Here is a 20,458-nt window from a genome sequence, read left to right as displayed (position 1 = left end):
AAATATGACTATAGCTTATCTTCCCAATGCTTCTCAATTTTCATAGCAGGAATAAGATGTGGAGAATATATTTTACTTTCATTAACCCAAAGAGCATGCCAGCAGAGACTGAGAATTCATGTTTATGAAATCAGAAAAGGTAGTTCTTTGCAGATGTTATTTTTTTCACTTTGGCAGTGATTAGTTGGCTTAGATATAGAAAAGGGCCTATTTTCAAGTTTTAAAATGGTGGATTGAAATTGATGATTCATCTTCTCTTGCGAAGCAGTGCAGACTAGCCCGTTTTGCATTGGATACGTCAAATGATTACTGTATTTCTAGTTTTAAAGAATTGAACGTTACTCAATGAACTGAAATCTCTTTTCCCCCTTGTTTCAGATCAAAGACTAAATGAAGATTTTAGGCGGTACCAAATGGAAAATTTTTCCAAATATTCATCTGTACAGGTATGTAAATTATAAATTCTACTTGGGAATATTCTCATGTGAAGTTGCCTACAGCACTTTGAAACTTGACTTACAACTCTGACTCCTGTAATGGGAAAGCTTGTTTTTGCTTAATGAAAGTAAATCTTTTGTCAATAGAAATTGCCCTTTTCCCCCAACCAGAGTTGGAGCTTATATATTATATATGATATATAAAATGTCTGAGTTCTAAAATGAGAATTCATTCGAGTTTTGAAACATCCTAAAATTGTCTCTCAATATACATCTAGTTCTGTGTTTTAATTCTGTGCATTCTCATAAATTATGATAGAAGCATAAACTAATGCAAATTGTAAATAATATATGGTTTTTTGAAAATATCTTTTTTCCTTGGTTGTCATATCTTATTTAAATACTGTGTCTAAAAAATTCTTTAGCCAGAAAGGTATAATTATTGGTGGACTTTGCATTACCGAATATTAAAAGGAAGATAATGACTCGTAGGTTAGTGGTGACTCTCTATAGAAGCAAATAGGAGTGTTTTACTTTTACATAAATGCATTTTATAATTAGAACTTAATTTGGTTTGGATCTGTGTCCCCACCCAAATCTCATATGGAATTGTAATCTCCAATGTTGGAGGAGGGGGCCTGGTGGAAGGTGATTGGATCATGGGTGCAAATTTCCCCCTTTCCCTTCTCATGATAGTGAGTGAGTTCACATGAGATCTGGTGGTCTTAAGTGTGTAGCATCTCCCCATTCTGTCTCTTCCTCCTGCTCTGGCCATGTAAGACATTCCTGCTTCCCCTTCATCTTCCACCATGATTGAACATTTCATGAGGCTTCCCCAGCCATGCTTCCTGTACAGCCTCTGTTGGGGAAACCAGCCCCACACCACCTGGTGGGTACCCCGAGTTCAGCGGAGACAAAGGAGTTAGAAAGAGACAGAATAAGCATTTAAAAGGTGGGTTCAGGGGACCGGAGCGTTGGAGGCTTGCTCATGGCCCAGAGCTCTTCTCCGCCTAATTTATTGGTTTACAAGATCTTTGTTCTTAGGCCAGATGGGAGGGGTAGGAAGGGTTGAGAAAAAGGATTAATCAATAAAGGAGTACTTGTGAGTCATTCAATAAGATACATAGCAGTGGCAGGTTTCTGTGAATTTCCTTGAGCAAAGATGTGTGTCTAAACTACTTAAGATCTTTAACTTATTAGGGTTTGAAACAAGTGGGAGTGGGTTTCAGGAGGAGCCAAGATGTTTGATTATACTCCACTGCTTCAAGGGGGTGTTATCTCCCTGAGCAACCTGTGGAATGCCGCCCAGCTATTATGCTCTCAGGGCATAAAGATATGAAGGCAAGAAGGAGACTCTTCTCCTCAGAGGCTGCCCATGGGTCCCCACATGTGTCTCACACAGGGGAGACCAACTCATCTGGCACCCCAGAAACTCTCTTTCCCACAGCCTGCAGAACCATGAGCCAACTAAACCTTTTTTCTTTATAAATTACCCAGTCTCAGATGTTTCTTTATAGTATTGTGAGATTGGATTGATATAGAAAATTTGTACCGGTGAATGGGCATTGGTATAAAGATACCTGAAAATGTGGAAGCGACTTTGGAACTGCATAATGGGCAGAGGTTGGAACAGTTTGGAGGGCCCAGAAGAAGACAGGAAGATGAAGGAAAGCTTGGAACTTCCAAGAGACTTGTTGAATGGTTGTGACCCAAATGCTTATAGTGATATGTATAGTAATGTCTAGGCTGAGGAGGTCTCAGATGGAGAAGAGGAACTTACTGGGAACTAGGGTAAAGGTCACTCTTGCCATGTTGTAGAAAGAGACTGGCAGATTTGTGCCCCTGCTCTAGGGATCTGTGGAGCTTTGAAACACATATGTGTTTGCAAAGAGATGGTCTGAAACTGGAACTTATATTTAAAAGGGAAGTAGAGCATAATAGTTTGGAAAGTTTACAGCCTGACCTTGTGATAGAAAAGAAAAACCCATTTTCTGGGGAGAAATTGAAGCTGGCTGTAGAAATTTGCAAAAGTATAATAAAATATTAAAAAAATAAAAAAGAGGAGCTGAATGCCTAAGACAATGAGGAAGATGCCTCAAAGCATTTTGGGGCCATTCACCACAGCCCCTACCATCACAGGCCTGCAGTCATAGGAGGGAAGAATGGTTTTGTGGGGCAGGCCCAGGGCCCCACTACCCTGTACAACCTCAGGACATTGCTCCCTGTGTCCCAGCTGCTTCAGCTCCAGCTGTGGCTAAAAGGGCCCCAGATAACATCTCCGTCAACTACTCCAGAGGGTGGAACCCATAAGTCTTGGCAGCTTCCACATGGTATTAAGCCTGTGGGTCGCAGAGGACAAGAGTTGAGGCCTGGAAGCTTCTGCCTGGATTTCAGAGGATATATGGAAATGCCTGGATGTCCACACAGAAGCCTGCTGCAGGGGTACAGCCCTCATGGAGAACCTCTGCTAGGGCAGTGCAGAGAGGAAATGTAGAGCTGGAGCCCCCACACAGAATCCTCACACTGGACGCTGACTAGTGGGGCTGTGAGAAGGGAGCTACCATCCTCCAGACCAAAGACTGGTAGGTCCACCAACTTGCACTATATGCCTGGAAAAGCTTTAGGCACTCAATGCCAGACTGTGAAAACAGCTGCAGGGAATGTACCCTTGTAGGGCGACAGGGGCAGAGCTGCCCAAGGCTGGGGGAGCCCACCCCTTACATCAGTGTTGCCTAGATGTGAGACCTGGAGTCAAAGGAAATTATTTTGGGCCCCTAAGATTTAATGACTGCCCTTCTGGGTTTTGGACATGCCCCAGGGCCTGTAGACCCTGTCTTTGGATCCCTGTCTCCCTTTTGGAAAGGGAGTATTTACCCAATTCTATACCGTCGTTGTATCTTGGAAGTAACTAACTTGTTTTTTATTTTACAGGGTCATAGGCAGAAGGGTCTTGCCTTGTCTCAGATGAGACTTTGGACTGTGGACTTTTGAGTTAATGCTGAAATGAGTTAAGACTTGGGGGACTGTTGAGGAGGGATGATTGTATTTTCCAGTATGAGGATATGACATTTGGGAAGGGCCAAGGGTGGAGTGATACACTTTGGATTTGTGTCCCCGCCCAAATCTCATGTCAAATTGTAATCACCAGTGTTGGAGGAGAGCCCTGGTGGGAGGTGATTGGATCATGGGGGCGAATTTTCTCCTTGCTGTTCTCATGATAGTGAGTGAGATCTCATGAAATCTGCTTGTTTATAAATGGGTAGTACCTCCCCCTTTTCTCTCTTCCTCCTGCTCCAGTCATGTAAGATGTGCCTGCTTTCCCTTTACCTTCTACGTTCTGAAAGTTTCCTGAGGTCTCTCTAGCCAGGCTTTCTGTACAGCTTGTGGAACAATTAGCCAATTAAGCCTCTTTTTGTAAATCACCCAGTCTTATGTATTTCCTTATAGCAGTGCAAGAATGGACTAATGCAGAACTAAAAGTGTTTTCAAGGTATTCAAAGTGAAGAGCTTGTTTTTAGTATTAAAAAGGAATAGTTTATTTGGTTGGCTTGAATACTTATTCTTATAGATTTTTAAAATATATATTCAATATTTAGCTGACTGCTCTATGCTTTTATTTCCAAAGACCAGATTCAGCATCCACAGAATCTTGAAGCTATCCATTCGCTATTTACTGTTATAACCATGATATTATTTTTATTATAATGTATAATTTTTATGCATGCTTAATAATTGTAAAAATTTAAGTGATAGAAAATCTTTCATATTCCAACAGCTTTTAAATTTTGCTCAGAATCTTAAGATTTTTGCTTCTGTTTAGTGTCTTGTGGAATAGGCCTGAATAAAAGAGTAAAAAAAATTTATTTTAAAACCGCAGATGACTCTGGGCATGGTAGTGCATCACATCTGTGGAAAGCTGTGGTTGGCTTGATTATGAAAGATGGTTTTAACAGATAGCATAATGGTGACTCTAGCCTTTCAGATGTACCTGCATTATGCATTGTGATTATACTAATTAAAGCTCAAGAGTAGCAGACCTAGTAGGGACAAATCTTCCTTTACAAGAGTGTCCTCTTTGGAAGAATTATAACTGCTTTACTTTTCTGAAGCTAACTATTCTTCTCTTGTATGTGCTATTCTTGTTGTCTTGCAACCAAATCTTGTTTCCTATCTCATTAGTGGTAACATACTCTTACTGCCTAAGAGTCCTCTGCCATCCTCCATATCTTCAGAACATGTTGCTGTTTCCAGACTCCCATCCCCATGGACCTTGCTTTTCACTGCATGTTTTGCAGTAGTAAGAGAGGAGATGATATGACAGCATGAGAAGGAGATTAATCTGCTTTCTAGCAATAATGCCCATATCCTTGACCATATGTAGTGCATCCCTAGAGGGTTCTTTACCTCAGATGTATTACTTCAGTTTCTGAAAAAATGTTCAAGAGAATTTTTGTTTTTAGTTTGTTTTCTGTATGTTTTATAGTAAAGGAAGAAGTAGAAGGAAACCATTATCAATGGGTGTGTGGGATCCAGGAGTGCTAGCTCATATATCTTATCGCTGTAACTTAGTTGTTGCTGGTAGCAAGAGAAATCCTTTATAAATTTGTGTTTCCCCTTTTTGTTTAGCCATGTTTTCCAGATACCTAGAACAGTTTGGTCAGTAGGCGTTTGATAAATATTTGTTGAGTGAATGAAACAACTATGTTCTTCCTCTTTTTCCTTCCCTCCTACCCACTTATCTTCCAACATGATTTCAACTCTCTGTGTCAAATATAGTGAAAGTCATGGAGATGTGAAAAATCATGGTCAGCTTGAGAAATACAAGTAGTACTTACTTTTTAAGTTTTATTTTTCAAGATAAAGTCCTAAAATCCTTACATTGGGTGTCATAAAATTGCCAGGAGTTGCGTTAAATGAACATACTTTATTGAGTCTTTTTATGATACTGGAAAAAGAAAGCAACAGGAGTTTGATATTTATTTCTTGTATTTTAAGCTGGAACTTGAAACTTGATTTTCTATATAAACTTTGTTAGGTGTAATGGTGAAAATTCTTTAGTATAATCATTACATAATGATCATTTAGGCTTGCTTTGGATCAAAGTAAGTTTTCTGAATAGCCTTAAGATAACCATTTTGAAGCTTATTGTTCTTAGGGAACTATATTACCTTTATGATAACTAACTATACTTTACATAAATTTTGTAGACATAGGCTGAAATTTGAAGTCTTCCAATGTGTTGAACAGCTTGTATATTTAATATATTAAATATTTGGCTTATTATACTTTCATAATTCAATCATCTGTTCCCTTTGTTACAATTGTATGTAACTTTTAAAAGATATTTTAAATCGCTGGTTTCTTGAATGATTTTTTTCAGAGTTGTGAAATTCAGTTGTCTTTGATTATTTTGTGTTTTCTGTATAAGTAAAAAGTATTTCAAGTGGCATTGCTCTCTGAAGTACAGTAGTTGGCACTAGGTGACAAATATTCAAGATTAGAAAAAGATTTTGCTCAAGAAGCTAAGTGGAAAATTTCCCTTTTTTCCCAGTCCTTTATTCCATTTTTTTTTTTTCTTGAATACTTGCTTTGTTTTCATACCCAGGCTAATTGAACCCTCTTTGTTGTCTATGCCACACCGGTACATGTGTCTACTGAGGGGGCTGAGGTTAGTGCTTTGGTCTCTTGGTACTTGCTGAGGGGACAGGATGGAATACTAAAAATAAGTTTATTTTCTCTGAAAGCTCACCTAAAAATATTTTCTTTTTGTAGCTTGGGAATTCTCTTTCTACTCATTACCCTTTGTACCCAAAATTAAAACAAATAAATATTGAGATAGTCTGCTGGGGTATAAAAGGAGATACATAAGCTAGAATAAAAAGAAAAGGAGGAATACGTATAAAAGCATAGTACCAAAGAGGTATGAGTTGGCTATGGAGGGGAAAGACATCATAGTCCAAATATATTCACTTATTCAACAAACATTAATATACTCATTTAATGAATTTTGAGTTCATGCCTATGTTAGGTAAACTCTGGGGACAGGACTACAAATAACATAGACAAAGGATCCTCCTTCACTAGAAGATATATGAATGAATGAAAGATATGTGAAGGAATGAATGAAATAATTAAAATTATAGTATCCTATGAAAGAAGCAGGGTGCTGAGATAGAAATTAATATGTGTGTTGTTGTGGAGGTGGTGGTGGTAGAGACCTATTTTTGATAGAAAGGTCATAGGAGACCTTTCTAAGGCAGTAACATTCCAGCTGGGAAAGAAAATGAAGATCGAGCCAAAAAATGGACCAAGAAGGAGCCTTGAGGCAGGAAAGAATTTGATACGTCTTGTACAATGTTTAGGAGTTTGTGCCAACTGTCATCAAAAAATATTTATTTGAAAATTATATTAAAGAAATGGCAAGGCTACTCCTATTGCTCATGAGTTAACAAATATAAGACTCAATAGATAAAATATAACAATTCACCTGTACTGTTTGAGTTGAATCAAATTATTAGCTTTCTAGACTAGCACAGTCCAATAGATCTTTCTCTGATGATAGAAATGTTATATAATTCTGTACTGTCCAGTATTGTAGCCACTAGTTACATGGGGCTTTTGACCACTTGAAATTAGGCTAATACAACTGAAGAAATGAATGTTTTATTTAATTTTCATATTAAATGAATAAAATTTAGATTTAAATAGTTACATATGCTTGAAGCTTTTGTATTGGCCATTGTAATTCTGGACTCTCTATTGATGAGTTACTCACATAAAACCTTGAAGGGATGATTTTGCATCATCCCATGATGCTAGGAGATTGATGATTTAACACATTACAGGGAGTTTGACTGTAAGTTTATCAGTTACTTATGCTGTTCATCAACATTTATTGATAAATGATGAAAATTAACCTCCTCATGATATGAATGAAAGGATTAAGAGATTTCCTGCAGTCCTTTAAAATGTACAGGAACGTCTTCCCAAAATGCTAGCCAACCTATTTCCTTCCAAAGGATAGAGGAAAAGATGCAATTTACATATTTGGTAGCCAATATTGATTAGAGTGAGAGCCAAAAGTAAACATTCAAAATTGTAATTAGAGTACTTACAGAGTGTATCATTTTCTTAGAGAAAGAAAAGCATCCAGAGAATTTGCTTACCTACCCACAGTCCAATATTATTGACATTTTTTTCTGTGATACACCATCAACATTATCTCAGGGAGTCATCTAGAGAGCAAAGATAATTAGATACCCAGTATGGTAGCTGATGCCTGTGAACTCAGCATTTTGGGAGACTGTGGCAGGAGGATAATTGAAGCAGGGGGTTTGAGACCAGCCTGAGGAACATAGCAAGACCCCATCTCCACAAAAAGTTAAAAAATTAGCATGACATGATGGTGCATGCCTATAGTTCTGGTTACCCAGGAAGCAGAGGTGGGAGGATCTCTTGAGTCCAGAAATTCGAGGCTGCAGTGAGCTATGCTTGCATCATTGCACTCCAGTTTGGGTGATAGAACAAGACCCTGTCTCTAATTTTTGAAAAGATAAATAGAAATTAATTACACAATATCAGTTATTTAAGATTCAAGAAATACACAATTATTTAAATTATTCCTTTATTTAGTATAGCTTATTTAAATTTTGTTTTAGAGATAATGAAAAGAACATTTGTAAATGTTTTTTAGGCAATTTCAGTCTTATATCTCAGCATGATTTTTTCTATTACTGCTTGAGTTATTAAGTAATGGGGTTTTTTTCTTCTAAAAGTTTCATTAGCAAATGGAAAGGGATTGCTAAGTCAACATTTTTATTCTTTCAAAGATTTTTTATCTGTGTTTTGACATATTATACTTATTTTCATCTTACAACTGTTATAATTACTTTGGATTATTGGGTCATTTATTCTTAGGTTTGTATTTTCTTAGCAATTGTTATTAGAGAATAGTTTTTGAACAGTGTTTTCACATAATTCAGCCTAACTAATATTTTCGATCACTACCTTTATGGAAAGAATTATGCCAAGTGCTTTAGTTATATGAAGTTAAAATAGAATGACCATATTATAGGAACTTAAAAACTAAGAAAAATATGGAATGAGACAAATATCAAATAACATGGTAAATGGCATATTATTTGTATCTTAAGAACATTTTTTTAAAATGTGTGTATTAAGGGTAACAAAAGAAATATAGTTGGAGAGATCAGGAAAAGTTTCATGAAAATGTAGCATATCTTATGGACATTGAAGAGTAGATGAAATTTCAAAATAACTTGATGAAGGCAAAACTAGAGGTGGTTGGGAGTGTTTCAGATGGACTCACTGGCGTAAGAAGCCAAAGGAGATGAGAAAATGAGAGTCGTATTTAGGGAATAAAATATATTTCAATTTATATAATGTATTTGGCATATAGGAAAGAATATGAAAAACATTAGGTTGAGCAAGTTATAGAGAGCTATGAATGATTATGTTGAGGAGTCTGGATTTAATTGAATAAGCATTGGTAGACTGCTAAAGATTTTTAAAAGAATGACTTTCTGAATAATCTGAAAGAAATTCGTTTATTCATTGATCTATAACTAATTTGTTGTGCACCTATAAGTAGTGAGGTATTGTGTTAGACTCTGGCAATATGATAGTAAATAAGGCAAGCATAGTGTGATCTATAAGCTAAATTAAAATGGAGTGAAATGTGATAGGAGTAACAATCAGGAAACCCTTATAAATGATGGATGGATCAATTAGCCCATAAATTACTGTTTTATAAAATGTTATTCATCTCCCACCTTCAGTCATAACAATTTATAAGATTTGGATTTTATAACAATTAAGAAACTTAAGAAGTAATATTTTAAAAGTTTGAACTGTTTAGTCATCCCAAGTAGCTTTTGTAACTAACTTTTGAACAATTGAAAGTTAAATACAATGGACAGAGTAGCATGCAGAGGCTCACATTGTGAATTTTTGCTCCAGAACAACTACAGGAATAAGTCAGGAAATCCAAGAGGACCCACAGACCCTCTGAAGGAAGCAGATTGCTCCTGCAGAACCCAGGAGACATCCCAAATACCATGGTATGCATGGCCGAGAGACCCACAGATGGTTCACATCACAGGACTCTGTACAGACAACCCCCAGTACAAGCCCAGAGCCTAGTAGACTTGCTCAGTGGCTAGATCCAGAAGAGAGATAACAATTACTATAGCTAGACTCTCAGGAAACCACCTCTATAGGAAAAGGGACGGAGTATTACATCAAGGGAACACCCTAAGGGACAAAAGAATCTGAACAACAGTTTTCAGCCCTAGACCTTTCCTCTGACAGAGCCTACCTAAATGAGAAGGAACCAGAACACCAACTCTGATAATATGACAAAACAGAGCTCTTCAACAGCCCCCCAAAATCACACTAGTTCACCAGCAATGGCTCCAAACCAAGAAGAAATCCCTGATTTGCCTGAAAAAGAATTCAGGAGGTTAGTCATTAAGCTACTCAGGGAAGAACGAGAAAAGGCGAAGCCCCACGCAAGGAAATCCAAAAAATGAGACAAGAAGTGAAGGGAGAAATATTCAAGGAAATAGATAGCTTGAAGAAAAAAACAATAAAAAATTCAGGAGACTTTGGATATACTTTTAGAAATGCAAAATGCTCTGTAAAATCTCAACAATAGAATTGGACAAGTAGAAGAAAGAAATTCAGAGCTCGAAGACAAGGTCTTTGAATTAACCCAATCCAACAAAGACAAAAAAGAATAGGAAAATATGAGCAAAGCCTCCAAGAAGTCTGGAATTATGTTAAACAACTAAAGCTAAGAATAATTGGTGTTCCTGAGGAAAAAGAGAATTCTAAAAGCTTGGAAATATTTGGGGGAATAATTGAGGAAAACTTCCTTGGCCTTGCTAGAGTCCTAGATATCTAAATACAAGAAGCACAAAGAACATCTGGGAAATTCATCACAAAAAGATCTTTGCCTAGGTACATTGTCATCAGGTTATCCAAAGTTAAGATGAAGCAAAAAATCTTAAGACCTGTGAGACAAAATCACCAGGTAACCTATAAAGGAAAAGCTATTATATCAACAGCAGATTTCTCAACAAGCTGGAAGGGATTGGGGCACTACTTCAGCCTCTTCAGACAAAACAATTATCAGGCAAGAATTTTGTATCTAGCCAAACTAAGCATCATATATCAGGGAAAAGGTACAGTCATTTTCAGGCAAACAAATGCTGAGCAAATTTGCCATTACCAAGCCAACACTACAAGAACTGCTAAAAGGAGCTCCAAATCTTAGAACCAAAACTTGGAAACACATCAAAACAGAACCTCTTTAAAGCATAAATTACACAGGACCTATAAAACAAACAAAAAAGCTAAAAAAGCAAACACAAAAAAACCAAAGTACATAGGCAACAAAGAGCACGATAAATGCAACAGTACCTCACATTTCAATACTAACATTGAATGTAAATGGCCTAAATGCTCCACCTAAAAGATACAAAAACACAGAATGGATAACAACTCACCAACCAACTATCTGCTGCCTTCGGGAGACTCACCTAAAACATAAGGACTCACATAAACTTAAAGTGAAGGGGTGGAAAAATAATTTCATGCAAATGGACACCAAAAGCAAGCAAGAGTAGCCATTCTTATATCAGACCAAAACAAAACAAAAAAACTTTAAAGCAACAGCAGTTAAAAGAGACAAAGAGGGACATTATATGCTGGTAAAAGGCCTTGTCCAACAGGAAGATATCACAGTCCTAAACATAAATGCACCTAACACTGGAGCTCCAACATTTATAAAACAATTACTATGAGACCTAAGAAGTGAAATAGACAGCAACACATTAATAGTAGGGGACTTCAGTACTCCACTGACAGCCCTAGGCAGGTCATCAAGACTGAAAGTCAACAAAGAAGGGATTTAAACTACACCTTGGAACAAGTGGACTTAACAGATATATACAGAACATTCCATCCAACAACCACAGAATACACATTCTGTTCAGTGCATAGAACCTTCTCCAAGATAGACCATACAACAGACCATAAAATGGGCCTCAATAAATTGAAGAAAATTGAAATTATATCAAGCACTCTGTCAGACCACAGTGGCATAAAACTGGAAATCGACTCCAAAAAGAACCTTCAAAACCATGCAAATACATGGAAATTAAGTAAGCCTGCTCTTGAATGAGCATTGGGTCAAAAACGAAATCAAGATAGAAATTTAAAAATTCTTCGAACTGAATGACAATAATTACACAACCTACCAAACCTCTGGGATACAGCAAAGGCAGTGCTAAGAGGAATGTTCATAGCTCTAAACACCTACATCAAAAAGACTGAAAGAACACAAGCTGACATTCCAAGGTCACACCTCAAGGGACTAGAGAAACAAGAACAAACTAAACCCAAACCCAGCAGAACAAAGGAAATAAACAAGATTAGAGCAGAATTAAGTGAAATTGAAACAAACAAGCAAACAAACAAAAAGATAAATGAAACAAAAAGCTGGTTCTTTGAAGGGATAAATAAAATTGATAGACCATTAACAAGATTAGCCAAGAAAAGAAGGGAGAAAATCCAATAACCTCACTAAGAAATGAAACACGAAATATTACAACTGTCACCACTGAAATACAAACGATCATTTAAGCCTGCTATGAACATCTTTGTACACATAAAGTAGAAAACCTAGAAGAGATGCATAAATTCCTGCAAAAATACAACCCTCCCAGCTTAAATCAGGAAGAATTAGATTGCCTGAACAGACCGGTAACAAGCAGCGAGATTGAAATGGTAATTAGAAAATTACTAACAAAAAGAAAAAGTCCAGGACCAGATGGATTCAGATGGTAGCAGAATTCTACCACATATTCAAAGAAGAATTGGTGCCAAGAATTTTGATACTATTCCACAAGATGGAGAAACAACCCCTCCGTAATTCATTCTATGAAACCAGCATTACCCTATTATCAAAACCAAGAAAGGACATATCTAAAAAAGAAAACTATTGACCAATGTCCTTGATAAACATAGGTACTGAAATCCTTAACAAAATACTAGCTAACTGTATCCAACAACGTAGCAAGAAGATAATCCACTATGATCAAGTGGGTTTTAGAGCAGGGATCCTGGGATGGTTTAACATATGCAAGTCAACACATGTGATACCCCTCATAAACAGAATTAAAAACAAGAATCACATGATCATCTCAATAGATGCAGAAAAAGCATTCAACAAAATCCGGCACCCCTTTATGATTAAACCTCTCAACAAAATTGGCATACAAGGGACACATCTCAATATAATATAAGCCATCTATGACAAGCCCACAGCCAACTAATACTGAATGGGGAAAAGTGGAAAGCATTCCTTCTGAGAACTGGAACAAGACAAGGATGCCCACTCTCACCACTCTTCAACATTGTACTGAAAGTCCTAGCCAGAGCAATCAGACAACAGAAAGAAATAAAGGGCATCCAAATTGGTAAAGAGGAAGTCAAACTGTCACTGTTTGCTGATGATATGATTGTTTACCTTGAAAACCCTAAGGACTCCTCCAGAAAGCTTCAAGAACTGATAGAAGAATTCAGCAAAGTTTCCAGATACAAGATTAATGTGCACAAATCAGTAGCCCTTCTATATACCAATAGCAACCAAGCAGAGAATCAAATCAAGAACTTGACCCCTTTTACAATAGCTGCAAAAATAAATAAATAAAATGCTTAGGAATATACCTAACCAAGGAGTCAAAGTACAAGGAAAACTATGAAACACTGCTGAAAGAAATCATAGATGACACAAATAAATAGAAACACATCCCATACTTATGGATCGATAGAATCAACAGTGTGAAAATGACCATACTTCCAAAAGCAATCTACAAATTCCATGCAATTCCCATCAAAATACCATTATTCTTCACAGAATTAGAAAAAACAATTCTAAAATTCATATGGAACTAAAAGGCTGCACAGCCAAAGCAGGACTAAGCAAAAAGAACAAATCTGGAGGCATCACACTACCTGATTTCAAACTATACTGTAAGGCCATAGTCACCAAAACAGCATGATACTGGTATAAAAATAGGCACAAAGACCAATGGAACAGAATAGAGAACCCAGAAATAAACCCAAATACTTAAAGCCAACTGATCTTTGACAAAGCAAACAAAAACAAAAAGTGGGGAAAGGACGCCCTTTTCAACAAATGGTTCTGGGATAATTGGCTAGCCACATGTAGGAGAATGAAACTGGATCCTCATCTCTCACCTTAAAAATCAACTCAAGATGGATTAAGGACTTAAATCTAAGACCTGAAACTGTAAAAATTCTAGAAGATAACATTGGAACAACCCTTCTAGACATTGGCTTAGGCAAGAATTTCATGACCAAGAACCCAAAAGCAAATGCAATTAAAAACAAAGATAAATAGCTGGGATCTAATTAAACTAAAGGGCTTTTTTACGGCAAAGGAATAGTCAGCAGAGTAAACAGACAACCCACAGAGTGGGAGAAAATCTTCACAATCTATATATCTGACAAAGGCCTAATATCCAGAATCTACAACAAACTCAAACAAATCAGCAAGAAAAGAACAAACAATCCCATCAAAAAGTGGGCTAAGGGCCTGAATAGACAATTCTCAATAGAAGATATACAAATGGCCAACATATACATATAGACAGATTCTCAAAAGATGATATACAAATGGCCAACAAACATGAAAAAGTGCTCAACATTGCTAATAATCAGGGAAATGCAAAACAAAACCACAACGTGATACCACCTTACTCCTACAAGAATGGTCAAAACATCAAAAAACAGTAGATGTTGGTATGGATACAGTGAACAGGGAACACTTCTACACTGCTGGTAGGAATGTAAACTAGCACAACCACTATGGAAATCAGTGTGGAGATTGCTTAAAGAACTAAAAGTAGGACTACCATTTGATCCAGCAATCCTACTACTGATATACACACACACACACGTATATATATATACACACATATATACGTATATATACATATACGTATACATATACATATATATGATGGAATACTACTTATCCTTGCAAAGGAATGAATTAATGGCATTTGCAGCAACCTGGATGAGATTGGAGACTATTATTCTAAGTGAAGTAATTCAGGAATGGGAAACCAAACATTGTATGTTCTGACTCATAATTGGAAGCTATGCTATGAGGATGTAAAGCATAAGGATGACACAATGGACTTTGGGGACTCAGGTGGAAAGGGTAGCAAGGAGCTGAGGGATGAAAGACAAATTGGGTACAGTGTATACTGCTCGGGTGATGGGTGCACCAAAATGTCACAAATCATCACTAAAGAACTTACTCATATAACCAAACACCACCTGTTCCCCAACAACCTGTGGAAATAACATTTATAAAAAAAAAAAGTTAAAATATTACTTCTGTCCCAGGCATGGTGTCTCACACCTGTAATCCCAGCACTTAGGGAGGCCAAGGCAGGTGAATTGCTTGAGGTCAGGAGTTTAAGACCAGCCTGGCCAACATGGTGAAACCCCATCTCTACTAAAAATACAAAAATTAGCCAATCATGGTGGTTTGCACCTGTTATCCCAGCTACTTGGGACGCTGAGTCAGGAGAATCACTTGAACCAGCGAGGTGGCAGTTGCAGTAAGCTGAGATCGTTCCATTGCACTCCAGCCTGGGTGACAGAGCCAGACTCCATCTCAAAAAAACAAACAAACAAAACTTCTTAATCTTTTTAAAGTATAAACTATTTTTAGTAGTCTAGGATAAATAAATTTCTGAAATTATGTAGAATACTAGATGCATTTATTATTTTATTCATCAAGATGCACTATGGAAGATTGCCTTTTCATTTGACCTAATTCATATTGCAGTTCTCCTGGAACCATGTGAACATATCATTTAAAGTTTTGCATTTCAAGAGTTAATCTTTCCCATGTTGGTTAAATGCTTATAATATATACATTGGGTTAGCTAATGATTTGGGGTTTTTTTTCTCTTATTTAGAAAAAAAGAAAAGATAATGAGCCAAGGTTTATTAAGAGTTTTCTGTATCAGGAATTAAGCTAAACACATTATGTATCTTACTGTTTATTTTGAAAATTTATATACTTTAAACATACATCAAAATATAGAAGATAAAACTAATACCTGTGTACCTACCACCCAATTGTGTCAGTTCTCAACTTTTTGCCCTATTTGTTTCAGGTTTTGTTATGTTTTATGTTTTATTTTTGTTAAGAAATTAAATATCGCAGATATAACTGAATCTCTGTGTGCACTCCTTTCCTCACCTGTTTCCTTCTGTCTCTTCCCAGTGGTAATTACTATCCTGAACTTAGTGGTTTTCAATACTATTCGTGCTTTAATACTTTATATGATTATACCTGAAATTTTTTTATAGTGCCATTTGTCACGTTTTTAAACTAAGTGATAATATGATGCTGTATGTATCCTGCAAAAGCGATATGTGCTCAACATTATTTTTAATATTTGATATATATTTTACCAGTTTATGTACTGTAACTATTATCTGCTACATTCCATTGTATTACTATACCAAAATGTATCCATTCTCTTGACAAAGGAATTCAGATTTTGTCTAATTCTTTACTTTTGCGATAATGTTTCAGTACAGTCTTGAACATGTCTCCATATATACATCTGAGAGTTTTTTTAGTATGTCTACCTAAAATTGGAGTTATCTCATCTTAAGATTTACTAGAATTGCTAGAGGTGTTTGCAATAATTTTCATTCTAATTCATGGTCTATAAGAGTGTTCATTGTGAAACAACCTGTTAACATTTGTTAGTAATGTCAAATATTTTGTTTTGTCAGTTTATTTGTATATCTCTAATTAGTAGTGAGATTATTCTTGCTTTTGTTATTGATCTCAGATTTTCTCTGTTATATTTTTTCTAATAGTACCCTTTGGTCATTAAAACATAGTAAACTTTAAATTGTGGGCTTTCATTTATCTGGTTTATATGTTTTCTAATAGAAAAATTTTAACTTTTAATACAGTTAAATGTTTATGTTTTTCTATTGTTAATTTTATTACTGTGTCTTAAGAAGTTCCTCACTAGCATATATGAGCTTTTCACATTTAAGTCTTTATTCAGTCTGGAATTTATTATTGTGGATTGTTTAGGACAGGACTCTGTTTTATTTCTCCGTATAAATAACCAGCGCTTCCAGCATTTATTATTTGATACTTTCCCTACTGACTTATCTATATGAAGTCTGCATATATGCATAGCTTGTTCTGTGTCTGGGCACCCTATTTTTGTCTGTTGCTATTTTGTGTTTCCCTCCAAATATAATGTAGTTTAATTGCTACAACTGGAAAGAAATTAAATTGTCAGGAAACTGCTAATTTAGGATTCACACTTGAAATATTTTCATATTCTGGGAGTCAAACTTAAACTCAGTACACTCTTGCAAGATATTGGTGCTTTGAGCCTTTTATTTATTTCCTGATTACAACACATTTATTTATTGTAATTTATGATTTATATAATAATAATTGCATTATATAAATATTGTGATTTATATAAATTACATTATATAAATATTGTAATTTGTATAAATTACAATACATTTATTTATTGTAACTTAGAGTTTAGCAAATTATAGCCCACTGGCCAAATCCCACCTGCTCCGTGTTTCATTAGAGATTTATTGGAACACAGCTATACTCATTTGTTTATATATTGTCTATGACTCCATTTGTACTAGAGCAACAGGCTTGAATAGTTGGAACAGAAACCGTGTTATTTGCAAAGTCAAATATTTGTGGCCAGGCCCTTTACAGAAAAGCTTTGCCAACTCTTATTCCAACTCAATTTTATTATGAACATTAATTATATTAAATGTGAATAAATTAAAATTCCAAGTACTTAAAGTGCACACACATACACACACACAAAGCCAACTATGTGAACAACAATACGGTTGAAAATGAAAAGGATAGAAAAAGTTACACCATGAAAATATTAACTAAAAGAAAGCAAACATACGCCTAATAGTATGAAGTGAAATAGATTTAACTAAGAAATATTACTATAGATAAATAAGTGAAGGAGTTAAATCTGTGGTAAATTTTAATACTTCTGTACCCAACTTGGAGCTTCAAAATGTACAAAAGAAAAAAGTGACAAAACTAAAAGTGAAAAAGAAACAAATATACACTTTTAAGGGAAAATTCTTTCACCATGGAGAATAAGCAAGAATAAACAAAGAAAAAAATAAAAGGTCTAAACAGCACAATTGACAAAATTCCCACAAATGACTTATGTAGAACACTGTAGTCAACAAAAATAGAGTACATGTTCTTTTACAGTGCATATGGAGCAGTTACCAAAATTGACCATATGCTGAGTCATAAATTTCAACAAATTTCAAGGGTTTCAAATTGCTTATAATTTGTTTTCTGACCACAGTGGCATTTAGCTATAAAGCAACAGCAAAAAGTTAACCAGAAAATCCTATGTTGCTTTGAAATTTAACAGTACGCTTCTAATGACTTACTAGTCAAAGGAAATTTCTAAATTAAGCTAGAAAATAGTTTGAACTTAGAATACTAAAAATTAGACACATAAAAATTGTAGGATGGACATCTAATTTCAGGAATATAGTGTAAATGTACTTTTCCTTATTCCTCTCACTGTGTACATCTAAAAGCATTGAACATTATATGTGAAACATACAATGCTGAAAGCTAGAAAGAAGGCAAGCAGACTATAATCTCAATGAAAATCTCAAAACTTATACAAAAATTAACTCAGAATCACTCATAGAATTAAACTGAAGATGTAAATCTATAAAATTTTGAGGGTCAGTTGCGGATACTCTTCAGAATCTAGAGCTAGAAAAATAATTTTTGGTATCACAAGCATGGTCCATAAAAGGAAAAAGCAAGGTACATAAATTGAAAATTTGAACTTTATTAATGTTAAAAACTTTGGCTCTGTTACAGGAGGATGAATAAACATACCACAGACTGACAGAAAAATTTGCAACCATATATGTGACTGGTTATTACTATCTTAAATTTATATGGAACTCTTAAAATTCAACAGTTTAAAAAACAAGAAAAAACAAAACCAGCTATTCAATTAGAAAATAGGTAAAAGAGAGCTAGATAAAAGAATAAGTGTTATCTACTGTCATCTCCCCACAGTGCACCGATTTTGACAACCACCCTTTCTAGCAGTTTAAAGGCTAGAGAAGTTCCAGAATACTATTGGAAAATAGACACATTGAAGAATGTAAGAACAATTTCAATTCACCTGCATCACTCCTGCCCCAAGATGGCATAGCTCGGTTCCAAGAGAGACTCCCTCAACCTGTGATTCTTCCCACAGAGGGAAGTGAGAGCATAGTGAGTAAGCTCCTGGCTTTTCTACCTGTGCAGGACACTCCAAAAGACCCATCTTTTCCTTACTTCACTCAGAATAATGGGATCAACCTGGCTAAGTGTCTAGGAGAGACTAGGAGCAGGGAAAACAGGGAGGGACTCACAGTCAGGGCTTGAAACTCAGGAAGGGACTGTGTAGCCTACTAACCACTTTGCAGACTCTTTCAGCAGACCCACTCATATGCTGCTTGGGACACCTAACCTGTGTGGTGTACCACCACACCAGCTGGCCCACAGGTGATTCCAACACTTCATATGCATTACTGCCCTCCTTCCCCATGGTTGGCTGTCAATGTGCACCCCCTATATGGGGAATGCAAGCACAGTCAGCTGGCACAACTCTTTGGGATTTAAAGAATGCACGAAAACTTGAGCATTTCAGGGCACTACCTCCCCCCACCAAAAAAAAAAAAAAAAAACCATGGGATATTCTCAACACCCAGCCTAGTTTTATAGAATCCAAAGAAAGCATACAATCTTAGGAATTCTCCCTAAAAAGTAATGGGTGAAGGTGTGGAGTGGGTACATCTACTAAAAATGTCTGAGAGAAGCTTCGTGAAGCTGTTTCTTTCCCAAAGCTAGTCAGTAAAGACGAGAGGAGGTGACTGCTTCATATGTTAAGATGGCAACATAAGACTGATTCAGATGTTAAGATAACATAATACAGTTAATGAAGTGCAAAGTGCAATAGAGAGCTTTAGCATTATACTTGATCAATTAGAAGAAAGAATCTGAACTTGAAAGCAGGTCATTTGAAATTATCCAGTCAGACAAGAAAAAAAAAAGATTGAAAAGTAATTAAGAAAGCTTAAGATATTTATGAAACATTGTCAAAGGAAGTGATACACAGATTGTGAGAGTCTCAGAAGGAGGAGAGAGAAAAAAAGAAGCACAAAGCTTAAAGAAATAATGTCTGAAAAGTCCCCAAATCTTGGAAGACATCTAGACATCAGACAAGACCCAAGGGTTCCCAGACAGATTCACCCAAAGATGACTTTACTCAGGCACATTATAATCAAATTGTCAAAAATCAAAGACAGTTAATTCTACAATCAGCAAGAGAAAGGCACTTATAACATACAAAGGAACTTCCATAGGCAATCAATGGATTTCTCAACAGTTACTTTACAGGTCAGCAGACAGTGGGATAATATATTCAAAGTACTGAAAGAAAAAAAAAAGTCAACTAAGAATACTTTACTCAACAAGACTACCTTTCAGAAATGAAGGAGAGATAAAGATTTTCCCAGACAAACAAAAGCTGAGGGAGTTCATCACCATTAGACCCAACTTACAAAAGATGCTAAAGAGTTCATGAAGCTGAAGCAAAGTGATACTACTTATTAAAATATTGAAACACATGAAAGTATCAACTCATTGATAAAAGTATATTGTCAAGAATATTCTGACACTATAATGGTGGTGTATAAATCACTTTTAACTCTTCTACAAAGGTTTAAAGAGAAAAAGTGACATCTGCAAGATAGCCAAGTAGAAGACTCTAGCAATTGTTCCCTTCACAAAGATAGCCAGAACAACAAATAACTTCATTTTAACAAAAATA

At 35.9% G+C, this 20,458-nt stretch overlaps 1 protein-coding gene across 7 annotated transcripts in view; it reads left to right on the top strand.

The window, feature by feature from the left end:
- The window catches only part of SCLT1 (sodium channel and clathrin linker 1), a 217,097-nt gene that overhangs the window by 17,651 nt on the left and 178,988 nt on the right, over window positions 1-20,458 (top strand). For 6 of the 7 annotated variants that reach the window (XR_004438129.1, XM_033215258.1, XM_033215257.1 and 3 more), the window contains exon 2: window positions 379-446. Coding sequence is in view for 5 of the 7 variants with exons in the window: in XM_033215258.1 (XP_033071149.1) it covers window positions 379-446 (68 nt within the window). In the remaining 2 variants the exon portion in view is untranslated. Of the gene's footprint in view, window positions 1-377; window positions 447-20,458 lie in introns of those variants that run through there. The other variant, XM_033215260.1, reaches the window with a different exon arrangement.

This window comes from Trachypithecus francoisi, unplaced genomic scaffold (genome assembly GCF_009764315.1).
Source record: "Trachypithecus francoisi isolate TF-2019V2 unplaced genomic scaffold, Tfra_2.0 Lachesis_group1, whole genome shotgun sequence".
Classification (NCBI taxonomy): Eukaryota; Metazoa; Chordata; class Mammalia; order Primates; family Cercopithecidae; genus Trachypithecus; species Trachypithecus francoisi.
Note: the sequence above shows the minus strand (reverse complement) of the source record. Positions and strands in the feature narration are given on the sequence as shown.